Source organism: Marmota monax, unplaced genomic scaffold, assembly GCF_021218885.2.
Source record: "Marmota monax isolate L192 unplaced genomic scaffold, Marmota_monax_Labrador192_F-V1.1 WCK01_AAM20220418_F8-fsc00031, whole genome shotgun sequence".
NCBI lineage: Eukaryota > Metazoa > Chordata > Mammalia > Rodentia > Sciuridae > Marmota > Marmota monax.
Window position 1 is genome coordinate 16,714,846 of NW_026695197.1, and position 19,629 is coordinate 16,734,474.

General features: G+C 50.9%; 1 protein-coding gene across 9 annotated transcripts in view; it reads right to left on the reverse strand.

Moving 5' to 3' along the window:
* St8sia5 (ST8 alpha-N-acetyl-neuraminide alpha-2,8-sialyltransferase 5) overlaps positions 1 to 19,629 on the reverse strand; it is a 66,033-nt gene that overhangs the window by 15,863 nt on the left and 30,541 nt on the right. For 3 of the 9 annotated variants that reach the window (XM_046428422.2, XM_058573937.1, XM_046428425.2), the window contains 2 exons: positions 18,744 to 18,890; positions 6,405 to 6,497 (listed from right to left, as the gene is read on the reverse strand). The exons of 2 other annotated variants lie outside the window; for them this stretch is intronic. In XM_046428422.2, coding sequence (XP_046284378.1) covers positions 6,405 to 6,497; positions 18,744 to 18,890 — 240 coding nt within the window. The remainder of the gene's footprint in view (positions 1 to 6,404; positions 6,498 to 18,743; positions 18,891 to 19,629) is intronic. 4 more of the 9 variants (XM_058573938.1, XM_046428431.2, XM_046428429.2 and 1 more) reach the window with 2 other exon arrangements.

Below are 19,629 nucleotides of genomic sequence, written 5' to 3' on the forward strand. Positions count from 1 at the left end.
CCAGAACCCGCTTGGCATTCAGCCCTGGAAGGAGCCCCTCACATCCAGACAGAAGGCAGGAGAGCTTCCTTCCGGCCTCCCAACCTCCTGCAGCAGCTCTCCCCACTCAGAACCTCACAGGAGAAGAGGTGCCACTACTCTGCAGCACCCTGGCTCCCCCACGGCTCCCCTTCCAACCCACAGGCCCTTGGAGCAGCACCTTGCACAGCCACTGCATCCATCACCTGGTGGAAACAGCCCTGCCAGGCCAGGTCCTGAACTCAACCGTGAGCAACCTCCAGGCCCCATTCCCTGGGCCTCCAGTGCCGTTGCTGCACCCTGAGCACCCAGCCTCAAATCCTGGCTCCATCCTCAACTTGCAAAGTGACCTGGGCAAGTCATTTAATCATCTGTAGGATGGATATCATCGCCTCTGCCCTGCCCATCCCAAAGGTTGCCGGAGAGATCAAATGGAATCATATGCATAAAAACAGTTTATAGATTTCTTTACATGTGCAGAGATCAACTTTACTTTAAAGACGGGGTTGCCCCAGACTCCCCTGTCTCCCCTGACACCACTAACACTCCAGAAGAGTAAAAACGGGCATAAACCTACCAAATAAGCAGAATGGCAGGAGGAGCCTCTAGGAGGAAGAGAGATCTCAACAAGTGAAAGGAAGTGGAGCGGGTGGCAAAGGACAGGATAATAGAACAGTCCAAAAGGGTAGTAGAAAGGGGGAAGGCCCTGTCCCTGGAAATGAGAGTCAGGCTGTGAGAGCAAAACCCACCCCTCCCCCACAACAGGCAAAGATTTAATGTGTGGCTGGGGAGCAAGACTGTTAACTCCTCTCTAAAAACTGCACCATTCCCAGCTAAAAACCTGGACCTTCTAGCTGCAAAAGGCTCAGGAGCACCTAGAACAACTTCAGACGTGAAGCTCCTGCTGACTTTTAATTGCTTTAAGTTAAATGTGCATAGGCAACCAAGGGTCACCTGGTCAACCTGAGGGAGACAGAACAGGACAAACCACCAGATAAAATGGCCACAGAGAAAACTACTGGGGGTGCAAAAGACCACTTAAAAATATCCTGCTTGGCACATGGTGCTGCACATCTGCAGTCTCAGCAACTCAGGAAGCTGAGGCAGGGGGATGGCAAGTTAGAGGAAGCCTCAGTAACTTAGAGAGCACCTGTCTCTACATTTAAAAGGCGTGGGTGGGAGGTGCTGGGGATGTAGCCCAGTGGCAAAGCGCTTCTAGGTTCAATCCTCAGTATCAAATAGTAATAATTTTGTTCTGCTTAATGTCTCCAGAGCTATTCAAAAGAGTACATCTTTGAAAGTAAGAAAAGAAAAACTGGAGGGAAGAGTTCATTAGAAGAACTGGAAGATGAGGTCAAGGAATTTGACCAGACAGTAGAAGCAAATGGCAAAGAGAGAAAGAGGTTGTGATTAAAAGATATGAGTGCTAGAGAAGCAATCGAGAAGACCCAGCCCAGCTTTTAGATATACTAGAAAGAGGAAGTACAGACCAATGAAGAGGAAGAAAACTGTACAGAAAGATTCAAGAGCAAGTTCTAGAGTTTGGAGACACACACAAACACACACACACACACACAAAAAGAGTTTGGACATGAGCTCAGATGAAGAGGTCCCACTGGAAAATGAGAATGTCATTGGACATTCAGAAGTGGCCTGAGCTAACAAGATCCCAGAGGCAAAAAAGAAAGAAAGAAACCAGATAGTCTGGAACAGCCATTCCCATGCTTCTCATGTAACCATGTGCTAGAAGATGGTGAAGGTCTTCAACATCCTGGGGGAAAGTCGTTACTTAGGTAATCTCTACAAACAGGAACTACAAAGGCTATCAATACCCCCTGGTATTATTCTATTTTCTGTTGCTATAACAAAATACCTGAGGCTAGTTCTTCTAAGAAAGAGACTTATTTAGCTTAAATATCTCCTACTAGGCTCCAGATTTAAAAAATTCCACTGCCTCAATGTTGCCACACTGAAGACCAAAGCTTGGGGGCACAAACCATGTCCCAAACACAGCGTCCTTCAATTGGGGAAGTGTGGGGAGGGGCCTGGGCCTGGTGGAAGGGAACAGAATCCTCACCCACTGAAGCATGGAATCGGTGAAGACGGGAAACAGCATGTGCATGGTAGTGAGAGGTCATTACCAGAGGAGACAGCTGAGAATCGGAAGGAGTAGCTTGGGTGAGAAGGCATGGTGCAGGGCACTGGGACTTTTTATTATTGTGAGTCTCTGTGCACTGGAGGTTTCTTGGGCAGGAGGCGGAGATCGCATGAGCTGAGATGATCATCTCATTATGCGTCTTTGTTCTCCCCTTTTCTTCCACAGCCTTCTATTTGCACCAGATCTCACCCTCTTCCTTCACCCACTCATTCGTTTCCTAGGTGTGTCCTGGACCTGTGCAGGTTGATCTCGGAGCTGCCTAGGCTCAAGTTCTGCCCTCGAGGAGCCCCAGTGCAATGGACTTGTGAACGCTGCCCTGAGACAGCTTCCAGGGGCATGAAGCAGCTCCCAGCCCAGACGGCGGGCATCTGCCCAGTGCCTGTGGCTCCCAGCTTCTCGCCTGGCCTCATTACTGAGCTCAGCACCGAGTCCCAGACCCTGGAAAGATGGGTCATGGGCAGTGGAGAGGCCAGCTGAGAGTTCTCCTGCATGGCCACCAGCTGGATATGAGGGCAGGCAGCAACTGAATATTTTTATTTAAAAATAAAGAGGTACTAGAATGACTAAAATCAAGCATAAATAACTTGAACAAGAATTAGCAACCATGTATTTTAATAACAATTCATCACAGAATAACTCCTCCCGCATCTGACAGTGTCAGGGAGTGAGGCGTTTCCCATGTGGGAATTTTCTGGTTGACTGATTTTTACCATTGATTTGAGCAATTTTGCATCAAAATTATACCCAGATGAATCACAGATCTCCCTGTCTCCTCAGACAGCACCAGCTGACATTGTGTGCGCCTGAAGGGACATGAGTGTGTTTGTCCAGCAGTCTCCCTCCACAGATGGGGATGTGACCTTTTTCCAGTGACTCAGGGCTATCGTTCATAAGTCCAGGTCATGGAGCTGAGCAGGAGCCCAGCAAAGCCTGTGGGTCCCCAGATGATGTCAGAGCTGCTCAGATCAGAGGCCAGCCTCTGGGCTTCTCTGACTTCATCCAGGGAGGACTGGAAGACCCTCAGCTTGGAGGCTCAGGAAGGAAGGCACGGGGCTTGCAGTTCCCTGGCATCTCCTGGGCACATGCACTGATGCTTCATGAGTAGCCTGGGCTTCGCTTGTCCTCTCAGACCCCCGGGGCTTGGAACCACAGAGAGAGCAGCTACCATGGAAGAGACAGGCCATGAAACGCGCAGCTAGACCTGCAGTCACCTCCTGAGATGGCTACTTATCTCAGGAACTCAGCCCGGGGGGACTAGAGAAGGTTCCCCAAAGGCAAATGTGAGAACAAATGCCACCAGACACCCCTAATGAAAGCCATGACCAGGGACAGCAGGTGGGAAGATGTGGGAAATAGGAGGCTGTCCATCACTGTCCATAAAGTTTGAATTTGGGCTCAAATCAGAGGGCCCAGGTCAACTCTCATCTGGTCCCCAAATATCAGCTGTGATGGGGACTGTTAACTGGCTGAGTTGTGTCCCTCCACAACCCATGAGTTACAGCGATAACCTCTAGTACCCCACTGTGTGGCTGTATTTGGAGAAAGGGTCTTTAAAGAGGCCATTAAGGCAAAATTAAGTCATCAGGGTGAACCCCAATGTGACTGGTGTCCTTATAAGAAGAGGAGATTAGGACGCAAGACACAGACCAAGGGTCAGCCATGTGAGGACACGGGGACAGGGTGACCACTGGTCAGCCAAGGAGAGAGACCATGAAGGAAGCCAGCCCTGCTGACCCCATGCCCTCACACCCCCGGGGGTCAAGCACTGTGAGGAATCGGTGTCTGTTGTTTAAGGTCCCTTGTCTGTGGGACTGTCACAGAGGCCCCTACAGCCTATGCAGTGACCAACACCAGCAGACAGGAATCACATGGGGAAAGACAGAGCTGCAGGGAAGGACGGCCAGCTTATAGGGCTTCTCCACTCTTCCTGTCCAGACCTCGGAGTGGCCATGTAAAGACTGTATGTTTTATAATTTTAAAAATTCACTATGTTCCCTTTGAAAACGCTGAGATATGCTTTGGATTTCCACCCAAGTGCAAAGGCCTGAAGTGTTTGAATTCTGAGGAAAGACAGGGGCTCTCTGCTCACAGGCCCTGACTGAAGTCTGGGTGGTCTTTGCCACTAAATCACAGCTGCTCGACAGTGCTTCCAAACAACTGCTGGTCCTGCTTAAACCCTGCCATGGGCACCCACGGCCTCTGGATAAAGACAAAATCCCAGGTGTGGGTCCACACGGCAGGCCCCTCCTGCTGCTCAGCTGACCACTCAAGCTGACCTGGTCCTTCAGGGCAGGGACACAGACTCCCTCCTGGCCCAGGGCCTCAGACAAATATTCCATCCAGGAACCTCCTGACCTAATTAGCACCTATCACCATGCAGGCTGCAGCTGTGCCATCCCCTTCGGGGAGGCCTTGCCTGGCCAGCCCCTTCTCACACTAGCCCAAGTCCAATTCTCTGTCACCTCTTAGTTATTCACGTCTGTTTCCCCCATGAGAGGTGGGACCACAGGGGTGCATGGCACTCATGAGAGGTGGATTGCCTCAGGGATTCACCCCAGGGCGGGAACACAGACAACTGGTGAATGCAGGAGCCATAACTGACCCAGACAATGCCAGCTGGACATTTGGCCTCACTCTTGGGCTTAGCTTATGGAGTCTACTATAGTTTGCATCTGAAATGTCCCCAAGGCCCGTGTGTTGAAGGCTTGTTTGGCAGAGTGGTGCTATCGGGAGGCTGTGGAGCACTCAAGAGGTGGGGCCTAGTGAGAGGTCTCTAGGTCATTGGAGGTGTGCCCTCATGGGACCCATGAGTGAGTGGCTTTACTCAACACAGCTCCTGCCACACTGTGCTGGCTCACCACAGGCTCCAAAGCAAAGGGGCCACTTGGCCACGAACAGAGACCTCCAATTCTGTGAGCTAAAGTAAATCTTTTTTCTTTACAAGTTGATTGTCTAAGGTATTTGTTGATAGCACAGTCTCTGTATGGGACAGGCCAGAAAAACTGCTGCTGACTTCACAGGAAGTAGAGGAAGGAAGGAGGTAGAAGAAAGCAAGTCAAGCATGAGCATCGGCTGAGCACCTATCATGTGTGCCGTTGTGCATGCAGACCTCTAGGTCACCCATTTCCATGTTCGTCATTTCAGAGGATCAATAGCAACCCTTTAAAGGTAGGTAATGCTGTCCCCATTTTTATAGGCAAGGAAAGGCTCAGAGAGGTTAAGTAAGTTTGTCCAACAGTACAGAGCTGGTAAGGCTCAGAGTTGTCTTTGGACTTGGGTCTGCCTGAGCTCAAAGGCCATGCTCTCCCCATCACCCCACTAGCTGGAATCACATCAAATGGGTAAAGGAGGCCTGGCTCCTATCTATGTGCCATCATGGGCCAAGGTAGCTGAAGTCATGTCAGGGGACCTTGAGTCTATGTGAGAACCCAACACTGCCTGCCTTGAACATCCACCCCACCATCAGAAGTAACTGTTTATAAATACAGATTCTGCCATGATTAATATCACACAAACTCCTCTAAGTGGATCTGTCTGCTGAATTCATGGCAGGCGGGCACATGCACATTGAAACGGCCACCATTTAATGTGCTTCCTGCACAGCTGTAAGAGGGTACTAGGTGACATATTGTGGAGGCGGAAGAGGAGCATAGTTCTTTCACTATTTGTGTAAGAAGGCAGACTTCAAGAGTCCCCCACATAGGTGCTTGTTCATGCCCCAATGTGCCCCAGAGAGATGCACAGGGCATGCCAGGCCCCTGGGGAGGGCTCATGGCTGGGAGAGGGCAGCATTTCCCTGGACCTTGAAGGTTGAATCGTTTAAATAATTGAAAAATCAAGACTTAATGAAACTTCAATTTTAAAAATGCGACAGTAAGAGGGCCTGACCCTGTGGTGCAAAGTGCCGAATTTCAAGTGAGTCACTCAGGTGCCCTCTTCTATTTCTACACAAGAGCCCGGCGATGATAATCAAGAAGGCTGTAACTGAGCTGAGGACTTAACACCCAAGTCATCAGAGGTGACCCTGCCAACCTGGCCTTCTGTCAAGAACCAGCTTCCAGGGCCTTCCGAATGCCCGTGCTCCGGGAAAAGGAGACCTAATTTTTTTCTCCCCAAGATCTGCCTTGCGTTTCCTGTTCCCTTATGGCCTTGTCCTTGCCCCCACCGGGTCCCAGCCCTGCCCCAGCTCCGCATGCCCCTGCGCCCTCCACCCAGCCGCCACACTCACATGGAGAGCACCTTCACTTCCAGTATCTCGTGCCTCAGCTCCAGGCATCTTGTGGAGTTATATTCAAAAGGCCCCTCGTAAAATTCAAAGTACCTGAGGACCAACAGGGACAGAGGTTACACAGAGAAGCAAGCCAGGCTTTCTGGGCCCGCCAAGGACTGCCAAGGACTGCCAAGGGAGGCGGGGGTGGGGGAGTGGGGGGTCTGTCTCAGTCAAACAAATAGAGCCAATCAGCCCCACCGCAGCAGAGGACCTGGGGCTGGGGGTGGGTTCCAGGAGGGTGGTCAGTTACTGAGAGCACTCTGCTGCCCTGGGACTAGAAGCACCTACAGTAGCAAGAACCCATTTCAGCCGTGACATGCAGTAGTAGGTCTGGTTCCACGTTTGTGGCTGTGAAGGAGGAGCCAGAGGAGAGACGCCATGTACTGTGATCAGACAAAGATGAGAGGCCAGGAGGCAGCAGTCCTGGGAGGCCGGCAGGGAGCCAGCCCGCCAGCAGCCACCGGCCCTTCCTGACCCCATTTCTCTTTTTCCTTCTGGGACAATGTCCTACAACACAGCCACAGGCAGGGCTGGATGTCTGCTGCTTTTTTCTACTTAGGGAGCATTTCCATTTCTCTCCACTCACTCCCTGTGCGCTCCCCTCTGTGAGGCAGCTGAGGCTGATGTTTCTTTCTCCCCATTTGGCAGCTGAGAACACTGAGGCTAAACAGAGGCCCAGGTCACACTGTAAGTGCAGGGAAGGCCTGGGGTTTGGCCGAGGGCCACCTGAAGAGGAGTTGAGCTTTTTCTGCACCAGCTGGCTCCAGACAGGTCACAGCCACCACAGGGTCCCTCTGTCAGGTGCATGCAGAATGATACCACCCATTTCAGCCAGCACTTACTGAGGCCTGGCCACAGGGCACTGCCAGGCCAAGTGTTGACTTTTAATCTTTCCCACTAGACTGTGAAAGAAATGATCAGCACAAGCAAACCCCACAGGCCCTGGGAGTTACCTCTTCCCCAGTGTCACCTGGTTGGCAGGGAGCAGAGCTGGGGCATGAACCTGAATGTTGATTCAAGGCTGCGCTTGCCCCCACTGGCTACACAGACAGCTGGTGTCCCTGGAAGGCCTTCAGATCTTCCACAACCACGGGATAAGAAGCACCTCTTGGGACAGAGGCACCCCTCTCCACAGCTTCTCTCTTTCCAGAGGTGGCTCAACAGCTGGGGCAGACAGAGCCAGGAGGGCTGAATTCCAGCATAGCCTTGACACCAATCCAGATGCCTGCAGAGCCACACCACATAAATGTGGGAACAGTGGCCTCATGACAGGGAGCCCTCAAGAACCAAAAGTGAAAGAGGCACCCAGGGCTGTTGCAGGGCCAGGACCAGGGACAGAAATGCAAGCCTCCCTCCAGCAAGTCCCAGCACCTCCCAGCACAGGGTGGCTGTCACTCCACGTGTCCCCTTATACACAGAACTGCCATGTACAAACACGGACAGGCTGCCTTGGAAATCCCAAAACATTTTACCTGACATAGTGACTTCTTTTTAAAATATTTGTGTTTTAAATAATTAAAAAATATAATTTCCATATTCAATATTTTTAAAGTTTTATTCATATATTCTTAATTTTAATATACTCTAATAGTTAATTTAAGTAACATAATTACATATTTAAGTATTGTTTTGGGGGGTTTTTTTTTAATTTTTTTTTTTTTAGCTTTTTTAGGTGGACACAATATCTTTATTTTATTTTTATGTGGTGCTGAGGATCTAACCCAGTGCCTAGCATGCCAGGCGAGCATGCTATCACTTGAACCACATCCCCATCCCTTAAGTAATGTTAAATGATATTTTTAATATAAAAATATTTTATACAACAAATTGGCTGCTTGTTCTTATATGAGCTAATAAGAACTAGAGCTGGGAAAGGTGGCATATACCTGTAATCCCAGTGGCTCAGAAGGCTGAGGCAGGAGGATCATGAGTTCAAAGCCAGCCTCATCAACTTAGTGAGACCCTAAGCAATTCAACAAGACCCTATTTCTAAATAAAATACAAAAAAGGGCTGAGGATATGGCTCAGTGGTTAAGCACCCTTGGGTTCAATCCTCAGTACAAAAAAAGAGAGAGAGCTAATAAGAACTAGAGACTGAGGCTAAACAGAGGCCCAGGTCACAATGTCAAGTACAGGGAAGGCCTGGGGCTTGGCCAAGGGCCACCTCCAGAGGAGTTGAGCTTTTTCAGTACCAGCTGGCTCCGGACAGGTCACAGCCACCACAGGGTCTATATCAAACTCACCTTTTCCTCTCTGGTTCCCTTGTGTTTTAGAACTCCCTTCTCTGTATTTCTCAACTGGCAAATTCATACAGATTCTTCCGCACCTAGCTCAAATGCTCATACTTTCAGGAAGCCTTCTCTTACGCTGACCCATGGGCTCCCAGTCTACTGTCTCTAAATTAGAGAAAATAATATTGTATTGCATTTTTTTTAATACCATGGTCCTTCCAAACGCCAAGTCTCTCAAACACAAGGACTATGTCTTTATTTCTCTCTCTACCTTCTGTACTACAGAGGCAGGAAAGCTAAAGACTACATTTCCCAGACTCCTTTGCAGCTAGGGCCCTGGGTGCAATTTAGGTTCAACCAATCAGAAGCATTTGCACAAGACCTTTTTCAGAGCTGTTACAGGAGAAGATGGAGAGTTGCAAGGCATGGTTTTGTTGGTGGAGAATGCGGTCCAGGTGGCATGGCTCTTGGAAACTGCAGCAGTGGCAGCACCTTTGTGATTTTTATCAGGGGCAGCAGTTTTCATGATGGCCCCTTGTTATAATGCAGTTTTCCATTCCTGGAAGTGAACCATTTTTCAGTTTTCTCAAAGATTTGGAGCCAGCTGTCCCCTTAATAAATCCCTTTCTCCTTTAACTAGCTGACATGGATTCTATTGTCTGCAACTGAGAACAAGGGGTCAACCTGGGGCCACCAAGCCAGTCCATGACCTTGGTTCTGTCTCAAGTAGTTTTCCAGGCACACAGCAGTAAGTGAGGTCTGGTGTCTTATCACAAGCACCGTCTTTTGCAACCAGAGCCGGTGTTACTAAGCCTTTGGAACCAAGATCCCCGCCTGCTGCTAAGAAAAGCTCTAGATGCAAATGATGCTGGAGATAATTAGGAGACTCATTCTAGAATCCTCAGGGAGCTGGGAGATTTGCAGACCCATCTCCGCTGTGGCTGCAAGCCAGCTGTGTGACTTTGGGTAAATCACCTCCCCTCTCTGTGTCTTCTCCCTAAAGCAATCTGTTTGAACTAGACAACATCTTCCTCTGACCAGCCAGCTTCCCGTATCCTCCAGAATGCTGACCTGCCTCCTTTCACCCAGCCCCCACCTGGTCCCCATTTCTCTTGAATCCCCAATATCACTCATATACCAAATCAGCCAGTAGAATGACTCCAGTCTTGTGCCATATGTCTGGTGGCTCTTAGGTGGGGAGGCTTTAAGAACTGGACTTACATCCCTCATTAGCCACTGCTATGGTCTGAATGTTTGTGTCCCCCAAGATGATGGTTTTAGAAGGTAAGCCCTTTGGGAGGTGAGGGGAGCAGAGGCCTCATGACTGGAGCTACTATCCTTATAAAAGAGGCCCAAGGTAGACCTTTTCTTTCCATCAGGTGAGAACAAGGTGACAAGGTACTGCCTAAGAGCCAGGAAGTAGGCTCTCACCTGAATCTTGGACTTTCAGCCTCCACAACTGTGAGGAGTTAACTTCTATTGTCTATAAGCCACCCAGCCTATGGTATTTTCTTACAGCAGCCCAAACGATGACACTAAGATCGCCATAGCCCTGGCATCCAACTAAGCGAGCTAACGTCAGACCTGTGCCTTCCCTGAGCCTCAGTTTCCTCATTTGAAAAATCAGCAAAGACAGTGCCGGGCACGAGCAGCAGAGCTGAGATAAGACACTGGGGAGCATTTCTGGGAGGGACTGGCTTTCAAGAAGTGCCAAGAAATGCTCGCATGTGCTGTCCCCTTTCTCCTGCCACTAAAGGGCAAGTGCTGCCAGCAGATGCCACAGGGAGGCCCAGGAAGTCAGAGACTCGCTTCCAGTCCCTCGGCAGGTTGACGGCAGAGCTGAGTCAGGGATGAATAACTCAGGAAGCTTCTCTACCATCTGCTCTGGCAACACCCCCTTCTGCCAAGATTAGTAAACCTCCCCCTGCCACCCTGCGGATGAAGCTCATGCCAAGTTCTGCCTGGGCCTGGGGACGTCCTTGATCATCCCGTCTCTGCTGCAGACTCCATGCATTAACCATGGGTTTCCAATGCTTTGACCCTGGGGTCTTGCCAGGGGTGGTCAGTTCCTAGAGACAGTAACAAACGAGTCCACAGTGTACCTTTCATATGCAAGCCAACCCACGCTCAGCCCGGCCCCAGCCACTCCTCCGGGGGACTTCCACACTCTGGACCTCTAGTCCCCTGCTCCAATCACCCCAGGGCCAGGTACTGGGCACCTAGGGACAGCCCCAACACCCCAGAGCCAAAGGTATTATTCAAACGAGCCAATCCCAAGCCTGCAAACTTCGCCTCACCCGTTCCTGCAGCTGGAAGGCTCCTGCCTGCATTTGCCCTGTGCTTCCTCTGCTTCCTGACTGGCCCTCGGGCTTCCCAGGCAGCCCTGCTTATGGCTTAAAACCCCTTCCCTCGTGAGTCATTTCTGTATCTGCATCTTACCCCAGTGGACCAACGCAATGACAGGTCCCCTGAAAACTCTCTATGTGGTACCTCAGCCAAGCCATCGACACTGCTCCCTGCCTGGGTCTGGAGCCTCGCTTCTCCCATCTGGAAAAGGGAGACCAGCTCCTTCCCTCTCTGTTCCCCTGGGCTTCCTCACTGGGGGCTGTACTACCCGCTTGGTCTCTAAAGATGACTGACTTGGGAAACACAAAACTAGGGACAGCCCCAACACCCCAGAGCCAAAGAAATTATTCAGAGAAGTACTGCCACGCTGGGTCAGCTGAACTTCTGCCTCTGCTAGGACGCCCGAGGATGGGGTCTGAATGAAGCCAGGCAACGCCCCGTGTGGCCTGGATACAGAGCACCATGGAGACTCAGGAAACCATGCACACTCAGGGGGCTTTGTGTGCTGACGTGAGAAGATGCTCACATGATAGTGTTGAGTGCAAAACGCAAGGTCCAGCACTGTCGTCTCCAAAATAAATCACGCATGCCACTGGGGGTGACTGAGCCAGAAGAACCAAGGTGGGGCGGTGATGGGGTTTCTTGTAAAAATGCTTTTCCATATTTTTATAAATTTCTGGGTTATGATTCTTTTACAACCAGAAAGCACTAATAGATGGTCTTTGCCTTTAAGTCATGGGCCTCCCTCTGAACATCTTAAGCTTCCCTTTGGCCTGTGAGGAGTCAGAGAGAGGGGGTCTCTCTAACCTTCTACACTACACACACTTTGCAAGACAGTGAATCACATTCTCTCCTCTCAGTTATGCAAAGCCACCTCCACCCAGCTCAAAGGGGAGGGGACGCAGCATCACCTATGCATCTCTCACAGTTCTACCATCTGCTTTATAGGGAGCCCAGCTCCGCTCCAATGGCATTTGGCTTCCAGTAGCCAAATCTGATGCTGGTGCTAGGCCACAGCCAATCTGCCCTTGTCCCTGTGCAGCCCTAGCTGCCTGGTCCACAGATGAAAAGCCAAATGTAAAGGCCTACAGAAGGGCCCCAGGTGGCCCTGAACATGAGTCCCCTCATCCCACTCAAACTTGGGCTCCAGCCCACAGAGAGCCTGGTCCTGTATTCCCACCAGCCCTTCCCCACAAGCCTGCCCCGTGGTCTCCTCTGCTAGCCTGATTCCCCTCCAGAGTCTCTCCAGAGTGGTGTCTTCATCCTTGGAGGTCACAATACTCTGGGCCAGCAACCACCGACCGGTACAGATGAGACGCACACATTCAGCTTTCTAGAACACTTCCGCCCAACTCACAGACGCTCCACAGAGCACAGGAGCCAGGGCCATCCCTGTGTCATACAAGAGGCCTGCTAGGCCTCTCCTCCAGCCCCAGGAGCAGGGAAGCTACCCAGCCAAGCAGTCTGAATACCTGGGCTCCTTTCAGCCTGGGGCAGAGTCGTAAAGAACCTCAGAGTAGTTTATTTCACACTGGTAGGATCACCACTAACTAGCTCACGTGGCCCCTTTGGGCAAATCTGGAAGAAAGCACCCTTTTCTCTAGATTCATTAAGCCACATGCCAGGCATGTGGCTGGCTGGTCAAGTGAAAATGAGCTGATTTCAGCCCAACCTGTCTCCTTGATTGGGAGTCTTTGTGCCGTGCCCATCCTGAGTAACGGTATGAAACAGCCTGATCCTGGACTTCAACCTTGTTCATTTCATTCTCCCAACATCCCCATGAGACAGGTATTATTTCCTCCAGTTTATATCAGAAACTCAGGCTGCAAGGGCTAGGGCAACTCGCCTAAGATCCTTCAGGTAATAAATGGTGGCACTAGAAACGAAACCTCAGGTTCATGAGATCTAGGAATCCTGGGTCTTAATGACTTCAACGTGCCCCTCTCCCTGACTCCAACAGCACAGTTCTCTCAGGGTTTTCTCAGCATACAGCCCCCTCCCCCTCCCAGGGATAATAGCCCTTCAGAGGGCTCAGTGCTATTTCTAGAGCCAGAACAGCTGCCGGCTGGAGCTGGTACACTACCCATCAGCGAATGCTCAGAAACCAGAGCCGGAAGACAGCAGCCTGGCAATTCCAGGGCTGCAGCGTCTTCCCGGTCAGTCTAGAAAGAGGTCAGCAGGAGACACCACAGCAGTGAAGAGCCCTGGCTGGGAGCCTGGCTGGACCATGGCCCTGCTCGGCAGCCTCAGGCTTCCCCTGCCCTCTCTGGGCCACAATTCCTCACCTGTCCCCAGGAATTTGAGACATCAAGGTCTAAAAGCAAAAGGCCTGATGCTCTAGGGCAGCCCTAGCATTCCTGAGGTCAATCTGCTCCCATGGGCACCTTCCACCAAGCCTGGGCTGTCATTTCTGGCACGTGGTGGGGCAAAGCCACATGCCCAGACTCACCCCTCCTTCCCCCAGCCAAAGGTTCTGCAGGGCGGAGGCACAGGGTCCAGCTCATCCCCTGCAAAGGTACCAAGGCAGTGATCTTATTTCTCGGGCCAGACCAGGAAGGTCTGAAAGCTCCCTTCTATGAAATTCAGCTCAAAAGCCTGGGATACTCAGTGTGTCTACATCAGCACTGGTCAGTGTCCTTAATGTTCCTAGTGGGCTATGACCCTCCTCCAGTGCCCAAGACAAGTACCTCCTCTTCATCTCCTCTGCAGAGCAGGGACCTGACTTGGTCTTCCTGTCTCACCCGGGCTGGTTTCTCTGTCTAGAACTTCAGTGCATCTTCCTACTCATCCCTCAGAGGTCACCTGGTTGGCTTCCTCTGGTCACTTCTCCCCCAGCCCTCCTTATGCTGAATGACAAGCCATCCCTCCATGGCTCGTCAGGGCCCCTCCACAGGCTGAGAGTTGCTCTTCTCTTCCACCCACTGAAGGTTCACTGAACTTCTACTAAGTCCAGGCACCGTTTAGGGCAGAACCCAGTGATGATCTAGGCATTCAAAACCGCTCCCTCCTGGACACTACCAAGGGGTGAGGATCAGATATTTATAACAGAGTGACGGCGACCATGAAATCTATCAAAATAAATAAATAATTAAATAAATAGCAGGGTAGGAGACAGAGGACACCTGAGGCCAGTCAAGGAAGGTCTCCTTGGACAGGGGACATAATGCAAGGGGTGGAGCCTTATGCAGATGTGCGGGAAGAACTTCCCAGAGAGGGAACAGTGAGTGAACACAGATGCTCTGAGGACAGCCAGAGGTGGCCAGCCGCAGGTCCACCAGCAGCCAGTGTGGTGGGAAGGGGGGTGGGGGGTCAGAAGGCAGGAGGCCTGGGACACACTGGGCCTGTGGGCCACCCCACATCGCGGTGCTCAGAGCATTCAAACAGGGGAACACCAACATCTGATTTAAAAGGTCACGCTGTCTGCCAAGGGACTTGGGAAGGAGGAAAGGAACCGGTGCAGAGTGGGGGACCTGATGCTGTTCCCAGAGGCTGAGCAGGTGGGGGAAGAGACAGGCCTAGCAGGTAGCTGAGGGACTGGACCGGTGGGATGTGCTGATGGCCAAGATTCAGCAAGTCAGAGAGGGGGGGGGTGTCTATGGTAACCAACAACTTTAGCTTGAACAACAGGTAGGGGATGGAGCCATTTACGGAAGGGAAGAGGAAAGTTTTGGGGTGTGAATGGAAAGGGGAGTGGGCCATGTGAAGTCACCATGACCTCAGACATCCGAGGGGAGATAACAGGTAGGCAGTCAGATACGCACACCTGTGGCCCAGAGCAGAGGATGGGGCTGGAGATACATGTTCCCAATCAAAGGACAAGGACTCCTTGAGAAGTCGGGGAAAGCGAGCAGACAGAATGAACAAGGGGGCCCAGGGCAGGCCTGAGGTCAGCCCTTGCTGGCAGAGAGACACAAAGAAGGAGGGCAGGTGGGAGGAAAACCCAGACAAGGATGCTCCGAGCAGAGAGCGCCCCCGGGCCAGAAGGGCAAGTCCATCCAGAGCTGATGGGGTCCAGGAGGGAGGGAGGGCAAGACCAGTGAGACAACTAGGGGGCCACCAGTGGTCTTGACAGGGGCAGGTACGCTCTGTGGGCAGAAGCCGAGGCAAGGCAGCTGCCATGACGCTGACCGTGAAGTCGCAGTAAGGAAAACCAAGAGGGGGTGGGTAGAGCTAGGTCCTGGGGGAGTAGAGGGGACAGGAGGTGATCGCTGTGGAGGAGGAGGAAGGGATGGACTTAACATGTTCTTCGAGGCTCTAATGGGCAGACCCAAGAGCCAGCTGAGCATCAGGGAGGGAAGGTTTACCTTCGACACATGGAGCACATTCTGACCAGGGTCCTGTGTGCAGGCCCCGTCTCTGCCTGTTCGTGATTCCCCATCACCTATAATCCCAGCACAGTCTTGGTAGCCATGGATTAAGGAGGATGCAGGGCTATGCGTAGCTACATAGAGCCTCTAGATGCTTCTAGAACTTCTAGCTTCTAGGGAACACTTGCAAGTATCCCCCATCCGATTACCAGGTAGATGCTGGGTCTTCTCTGCCCAACTCCAGCCCCTTTTCTTCCTATTCTCCATTTCCTTTCATCCTCACTGCTTCGAAAGGCCTCCTACCTTTGCCAGGGACTGGAATGAACTTCTGGAAGACAAGCGAAGAGGAAGGAAGTACAGGGTCTGTGAGGCAGGGGAGGAGGGAGATGTGGTCATGGCGGCTAAAGGGAGGAGCATGGGGAGCTGACCCGGGTCAGGAGGGGTTGGGGTGAGGATGATGCTCCACCCTCCTCACTAGATTTTTCTGGGATAAAGAAGCAGCGTGATGTAAAGCAATAAGAGGTAAAGTCACCAGGGGTCTGTGCACACACGACCTTCACGGTTCTTCATCAGATGCATGTTCAGGAAATGGTGTTCCCATGATCTGAGGGGTTCTGGCTTCCTAATGTCAAGAGATCACCTATGGGACACCTGCACAGGCCCAAGAGAAGAAATGGTGGTTTTGCAAGAATCAGCCTTCAAGTCTCTTAAAAGTAACTCATGCAACCAACATCATTACGACCTACTCATCAGAGCATCTCTCTACAGCAGGGGAGACTAATAATATATTTCATAGCTGCATGACTCCAAAATAAGTGATTTTTTTAAAAGTCAGTTAAAAGTATGGAACCATTTTTTTTTGTTTGTTTCACCAGCACCCACACTAGAAGATATTGCTAACCTGACTCTCCAAATTCTTGCCAGCTGGATGGAGACCAAGAGCTCCACCAGCCACCTTCCCACTTCCCCCTTCCTTTTCCACAAAAGGGGAAACTGACCAGAAAGGCTCACCCTAAGCCATCCTGCACCCACGTCACTGCAACACCTGACATTTCACCGCATCCCAAGGGCTTCTCTTTGAAGCGCAGAATCCCTAGTTGAAGGCAGAGGGCAGGAAGCATCTTTTGGGGAACAGCCGTCAGGGAAGTACTGAGTTCAGGGATCGAAGTCTCCCAGAGAGAACCCCAGAGGAGTGGGTGAGGGGAAGGGAGGAGGCCCCAGAGGAGGAAAGGTGGGGAGAGCTAGGAAGGGGCAGCGAGAGAATCAGGAGCATCATGCCCAAAGCCACTGCTGCAGCCCAAGGATGAGAGGAAATGCGCAGAGCAATGACCCACTCACGTCCTTTTTTATTCAAGGCCTTTTTGTTCTGTCTCACTGCCAGGAGCTGAGGACAAGAACAGAAGGGAAGAGAGGCCTTGGAAAGGGAAGGCAAGCGGCACTCACCCCAGCATGGATGACCTGTCCGCAGCCCAGGAGCTGGGACTTCAGAGTCACACCACATCCGTGTGCTCTGCCTCGACCACCCACCCCCCAGAGGTGATGTCACCTTTCCATGACTCCGTTTCCTCACCTATAACGTGGGGATGGTGGGAGTGCCCATCTCAAAGGCTTGAGGGTGAGGATTAAATGTGACAATGCACAGAAGGCTCCCAGCAAGCGCCTGGCACACCATCAGCCCCATGACACCAGGCTGCGGGCTGACCCTCAAGGGCTCAGCCGAGTCTTACTTCCTCACCAAAGCATCTTGATTTCCACCTAAGTTCCAAGAACGCTCGCCCACTATGCCACATAATTTATTATCTAATTATACACTGTCTTGAAACAATTAGGGAACAATTCACTACAGCATAATAAGGTGCTCTAAAATATGACAATTCCAAACCCCATGACATATGGGACTTGCAAGACACACAGAAGGCAACCTCCTCCTCGCTCACTCGGCTCACTCTTCTGCAGGGATGGCTCTCTTCTGTCATGGGTCAGGGGCTTCTCTTTTTTCCACACTCCAACCCAGAAGCCCAGCAGTCCAGGGAGAAGGGAGTCCCAGCCACAGGCCACCCAGCCAGCTCTGCTCCAGACCTCAGTGGGAAGGCTCCCTTGGCTTGCTTCTCCTCTCCTCCCCTGGCCATCATGTCCCAGTGGAAAGACCAGAGGACCAAGGCTGGTGTGCAGCCAGGGAAAAGGCACTGAAGAGGCCAGCCCACCAGGCTGCCAGTGGGCTGCACCTGGGGCTGAGCATCAGGAGGGCCCTGGGGATACATGCACAGATGGTGCAGCCAGGTCTCCAAGGGGAGAGGCTCCTAGGGATTTGCAGATGCCTCAACAAACACGGAAAGGCACCTCACACTGTGGGAGAGTTGTCCCTGTGTAATGACAGACACTGCCCTGAAAGCAGACACATCTCACAGAAAGTAGAGTGAAAGGGCTCAGGTGGGCTGGGCCATCACGGAGGGCTTGCAGGAGGAGGTGGGGCAGGAGGCGCATATTGGCAGGAAGACAGGACCAGGGTGTGGAGCAGGGACCAAGGTTTGGAGCTGGCCCCGTAGGATGAGTACTCGGCCTCTCCTCCCAGAAATGCTGTGCCTGGGGGGAGGTGTTGGGGAGGTTTCTCATCATCACAAAAGTAAACAATCCACCACTGCCTTCTTGCCTCCTTTTTTGCTTATATTTTTGTTTTTGTTTTTGCATAGTGGCACTCTACCACTGAGCTACATCCCCAGCCCTTTTATTTTAATTTAAAGACAAGGTCTCACTATGATCCTCCTGCCTCAGCCTCCTGAGTTGCTGTGATTATAGGCATGCATCACCATGCTCAACTTCCTTTCTACTTTCTTTACAACTTTCAGTCTCCCCGTTTTTCTACCCTGGGGCTCAGAACCCTCAGGCTGCCCTGTCATCTGCTCTTCCCAAGAGAAAATGCTCTGATAATTCCAACCTGTGACTGAGTTTATGCATCCAAAGTGCTTCCCCCTTTCTGGTGGTGACTTTCCCAAGACCATTCGAGGAGATAGCAAGATTGAATCCAAAGGAATAAATCTCTAAGGGAAGATGTGGGAGCACTGAGGTTGAAGTTTGCAATCTTACCAATACCCTTTACAACTTCTCTGCATACTTTGTTCTTTTATTCAATTAACACTGAGCACCGAGTAGACACCATAGAAGGTGCTGAGAACTCAAAGAAGCAAAATCAGTATCGAGCTGGGGACATGGAACCAGTAGCTCATAATTTAAACAAGACAAGAAAGACCTTCCTACTTATTCAAAGTACTCAGTTAAATAAAACACACGCTGATTAAAAAGCATTTCTATCTGCTCATTAAAACAGTTCTCCTGAGGCTGTTTAGTGGATAATAGTTCATAGACTTAGACTTAAACTTCATCAAGCTGTATGTTCATGTGATTTTATAACTCACACACTTTCCAGTTCCGCCTGGACCTCCCCAGCATGTATCCAGTGAGAAGATCTGATCAGGGCCTTTTTGAGCACAGTCTGGATTTTCTTTGTGGTCCTGTTTGGAGTCTTCCAGACTGGTCGTTTGGACTGGTTCCTTCTGTGGCTCCTGCTTGAGCATACAGTACATTAATCCTTTGCTTTTCTGCCCCTCTTTTTCCCCTGGTTATATTTGGTAGATCCTGACTTCCTTTCCAACCCTGTTAATAATAAATGATAACAGGTTGTCCCACACATCGACACACTACACAACTATAGATAGCAAAATATGGCAGGCACTGAATTATTCAATAGCTGGATAATGCCACGGAGAGCATTCCCCGCTCCAGACGCGGAGGGCCGCTCATCAGGATGCTGTACACTGTGTCCTGCTTAGGTCCTCCCCCGGCCCTGCTGATTGGCTGCCAGGAGCTAAGCGACCCATTTTAAAGAAGAACAAGCTGCTTGCTCACCAAGGGGAAAAAAAATCTCCCACATCCGGCTCAGTTTATTTTTTTTTCCTTTTATTCTTTTTTTTTTTTTTTAATTATAGATGAACACAATACTTTTATTTTATTTACTTTTATGTGGTGCTGAGGATGGAACCCAGTGCATCACACATGCTAGGCAAGTGCTCGGCCACAGAGCCACAACCCCAGCCCCCTATTCTTTTGTTTAATTTGTTCTTTATAGTTGTACATGACAATAGAGTGTATTTTGTCATACTGTACATACATGGAGTATAACTTCTCATTCTTGTGATGAAACATGATGTGGAGTTACACTGGTCATGTATGCATATATGAACATAGAAAAGTTATGTCCAATTCATTCTAGTCTCTTTCCTATTCCCATCTTCCCTCCCTTCC